At 60.6% G+C, this 3932-nt stretch overlaps 1 protein-coding gene across 1 annotated transcript; it reads left to right on the top strand.

Annotated features, from left to right (window-relative positions):
* The first annotated feature begins 1546 nt into the window (after window positions 1–1546).
* Window positions 1547–3585, top strand: vvl (ventral veins lacking). Its single transcript, XM_069110872.1, has one exon. It carries the CDS (start codon window positions 1821–1823, stop codon window positions 3198–3200), a length of 1380 nt encoding a protein of 459 aa, XP_068966973.1. The 5' UTR covers window positions 1547–1820; the 3' UTR covers window positions 3201–3585.
* The last annotated feature ends 347 nt before the right edge of the window (window positions 3586–3932 follow it).

Here is a 3932-nt window from a genome sequence, read left to right as displayed (position 1 = left end):
GATGCGAGCAGAGACGGTTTTAAATCGCGTGGAAAAGGAAAAGTCTGGCGGTTTGGTGTTCGTAGGTCGGTAGACGTTGAACGGTTGTGTAGCGGCAACGGCGTCGGCGGTGTCGTCGGCGGTGGCGTCGGCGGTTGCTGCGTGAACGTCAGCTAGCGAAGGTAGTCGAGCGGTGGCTCTTGAAACTCGGCGGCGGCGGCGGCGGCGGCGGTGGCGGCGGCGGTGGCGGCGGCGGCAACGGCGGCGCTGGTCGTAGGAAGGCTGATAGTATGGACGAAGGGGCGAGGGGTGAGCCGGGGTGAGAGCAGTGGCGCCTGGGGTGCGTAGGCTGCCTCGGAGGCGCGGTCGGTCCAGGTTCCGCCCGACGGTGACGTTCGTCGACGGCCACCTTGCGACCGGGGCCAATGGTAGAGCGAGCGGCAGGCTTCGGTGGGGATGTGCAGGACGGTGGCGCGCATGACTCGGTTCCACCGAGCGCTCCGGGAGCCTCGGGAACCTCGAGCGAGCTGCGAGGCGAGGCAGTCAGTCGCTCTCAGCTACGACATGCATAACGCATGAGAGAGCCCGAGCGAGATCTTTCCGAGCCGTTGTCGTCTCTCCTCTGGCGCGCGCGCGCTCGCACACACACACACACCGACACAGATAGAGAGACATCGCGCGAGGAAAACACACGCGCGCGCAACCCAAGACACCGCGCCGTGCATCGACTTTAATTCTCCTACCGTGATCGTGCTCGTCCGCGACATACACCACTCGTCCTCCCGTCTTCGCGAATCAACGGGCCACCGCGAGTTCACGGCGCGAGTATATCGCCCCATCGACTTCTGTCGCGAGTGTCGTCGGTCCGTGCCGTTTAGTCGCCGTCTTTCGACCGATCGCGATGATAACGCGTCACGGCGTTCAGTGATCGCAAGCGCAACGCGAGTGATATTTCTGCGTGTCGCCTCGAGTCGCCTGTCGGAGTACTGCTACGTACTCGTCGAGAGGACGCGACGCTGCACGACACGACGCGACACGACGGTGTGCCTTTCTTCGGTTTTGTGCAGTTGCGAACGAAGAGTCGCGGAGCAGAGCTGTGCAGAGCCTTCGCACACGGTGGTGAAAGCAACGTCTCCGTTGCGCGGGGTTCCTCCCCGGAGGAATCGATATCGTCCGCGTGAACATCGGATCTCGATCGTTTCGAGCGCGCATCCGCATCGCGGAAAACTATGGACGAATCGTTCGTGAGTTCGACGATGCCTGTTATTCGGGATTTGGTGCGTAGTCGCGAACCATGGACTGTGCGCTAGCTGCTTGTGATAGGTGATCGTCGATCGAATCGGACGAGAGTAAACGATCTTGCCTCGAGGCAGGAATTCGCGATCTGTGTGCCGCGTTCTGTTCCGGCATCTACGTCCGCAGCATTTGTGCGAGATTTTGCGCGAGATTTTGCGCGAGACTTTGCGCGATCGTACCGCACGTCAACGGCGAACGGAGGATATCGCAGCGTGGCGAATCTTACGCGACAGACACCCCGTGGACGGTAAGCTGAGAACGGGGAGAGCGAGAACGACGGAACACGAGTTGCATGGGTGAAAACAGAAGAAAGAGGAGAAACAGAGGGAAGAAAGAACGACGAGGTACGTGGACGGAAGCAAGAGGAAAGGAAGGAGGAAAGGGTGCCCTGTAAGGGCAGCCCGAAGGCTGACAGCGAACGAAGGCGGCAAGAGGATAGTTGGAAGGACGGGAAAGACAGGAAGAACAGATAGAAAAATCGGGAAGACAGATAGGAAAGAAGGAAGAAGAAAGGAGAGGCGAAACCTCTGCACGAGGGGAAGTAGATGGCCGCTACCACGTACATGCCTATTAGTAGCGCAGTGTCGTCCGAGCTGGATGGTGGTTCGGGTACCGCGATCGGGATGAACATCGCCGTAGGTGGCTACTCCTCGGGCTCGCCTCGTAGCGCCGCCGATGCCGGGGAGATGAAGTACATGCCGGCGCCGCAGCATCATCACCACCATCATCACCATCATCAGGTGACATCGTCGCCGTCGCCGAACGGATTGTCGCATCCGACGGCCAGTCTCTCGTCGGCGAATCCCTGGGTGAGCCTGCAACCGAGCAGCGATCACTGGGCGGCCTCGATGGGCATGCACCACACCAGTCATCATCCGCACCATCATCCGCACCAGGCGAACGCCGCTGGACTCGATGTGAAGCCGCTCGCGGCAGCGGCTGCTACCGCGGCAGCGGCCGCCGCGGCCGCCAACGACCAGTCGATGCATCCGCATCGCGGCGGTCCTCACCAATCGCCCGGAATGGCCTCGCCGCATTCTTGGCACGCGCCCGTCGTCCCGTCGGCCCATTACAATCCGAGCGGTGGCGCGGCCTCGCCCACTACCCTTCAACAGTACCACGCCGCGATGAACGGCATGCTGCATCCGCATCCGCATCAACACCATCCGCAGCTTCACAATCACCAGACCGCCGGTTTACATCCAAACTTGAGGGATCCCGGGTCGCCGGTCGGCCACGCGTTGCATCCCGGCCATCCGCACGACAGGGATCAGAGCGCCGGAGAAGAGGACACACCGACCTCGGACGACCTCGAGGCGTTCGCCAGACAGTTCAAACAGCGGCGCATCAAGCTGGGCTTCACCCAGGCGGACGTCGGTCTCGCGCTCGGTACTCTCTACGGCAACGTCTTCTCGCAGACGACGATATGCAGGTTCGAGGCTCTTCAGCTGAGCTTCAAGAACATGTGCAAGTTGAAGCCGCTGCTGCAGAAGTGGCTCGAGGAGGCGGACTCGACGACCGGCTCGCCGACGAGCATCGACAAAATCGCCGCCCAGGGCAGGAAACGAAAGAAGCGAACGTCGATCGAGGTGTCGGTGAAGGGCGCGCTCGAGCAACACTTCCACAAACAGCCGAAACCGTCCGCGCAGGAGATCACCTCGCTCGCGGACAGCCTTCAACTGGAGAAAGAAGTGGTGAGGGTGTGGTTCTGTAACCGACGGCAAAAGGAGAAGAGGATGACACCGCCGAACACGCTCGGCGACGGAATCATAGAGGGCGTGCCGCCCGGACACCAGAGTCAGCCTAGTCTTCACCAGGCATATCATCCGCAGGATCATCTTCACGGATCGCCGATGGGCCACAGCCACAGTCCGCCGATGCTCAGCCCTCAGGGTCTCACGGCGCACTCGTTGGCGGCTCACTAGCGTTCGCCCGGGCCTCCCCCGTTGGGCCTTTCGATAACTTCTCAAAACTCGGCGAACAATCCGGCTTCCTCGCCGCCGGAGACGCTCCCTCCGTTCTATCATCATTACCTGCAGGCGCGCACCGGCAGCTACTCCACCACCTCGTAGTAGCTGTGGCCAGTCGACCATCTTCTTCGCGTGCCACAGCCGCGATGCGTTTTCGCTCCTAGTCGAGCTCGCTAGTAGCGTCGCCGTCGTAATCGCGCCACCCCTGCCAGGCTTTCCTCCGTCTCACCGACGAGGTTCAACGGGGTACAACGAGGCCGAGTCAGAAGCCAGCCAACGGGGAGGCTTTTTTTTGGCGCGATTCGAATCGCGTCCACCCAAACGCTCTCGATAATCGCCGATCGGCTAAGAATCTCAGGGATAACGCCAATGTCGTCTTCGCCGTCGCCGTAGCCGCACCATCAACAGCAGCGTCAACCAACAACTACGACCAGAACAACAACAATAACAACGACAACAACGACAACAACAACAACAACAACAACAACAGCAGCAGCAGCAGCAGCAGCAGCAGCAGCAGCAGCAGCAGCAGCAGCAGTAGCAGCAGCAGTAGCGACCATCGTCGTCACGAGCCTTCGCTACAGGAAAATTCATCGATCGAATTGACTCTCTCTTCTCTGTTCGTTTCGATCTGGAAGGAACGAAGGTCTCGCGGCCGCGATCGTCCTCTTGTTTTTCTCGGCGTTA

Source organism: Bombus flavifrons, chromosome 4, assembly GCF_040668555.2.
Source record: "Bombus flavifrons isolate JBK064 chromosome 4, iyBomFlav1_principal, whole genome shotgun sequence".
NCBI lineage: Eukaryota > Metazoa > Arthropoda > Insecta > Hymenoptera > Apidae > Bombus > Bombus flavifrons.
The sequence above is the reverse complement of the archived record's forward strand: the minus strand, read 5'-3'. Positions and strand labels throughout refer to the sequence as shown.

Bases quoted from the DNA above. Each gene is read 5' to 3' on its own strand.
- vvl (XM_069110872.1), top strand. From the start codon at position 1,821: ATGGCCGCTACCACGTACATGCCTATTAGTAGCGCAGTGTCGTCCGAG.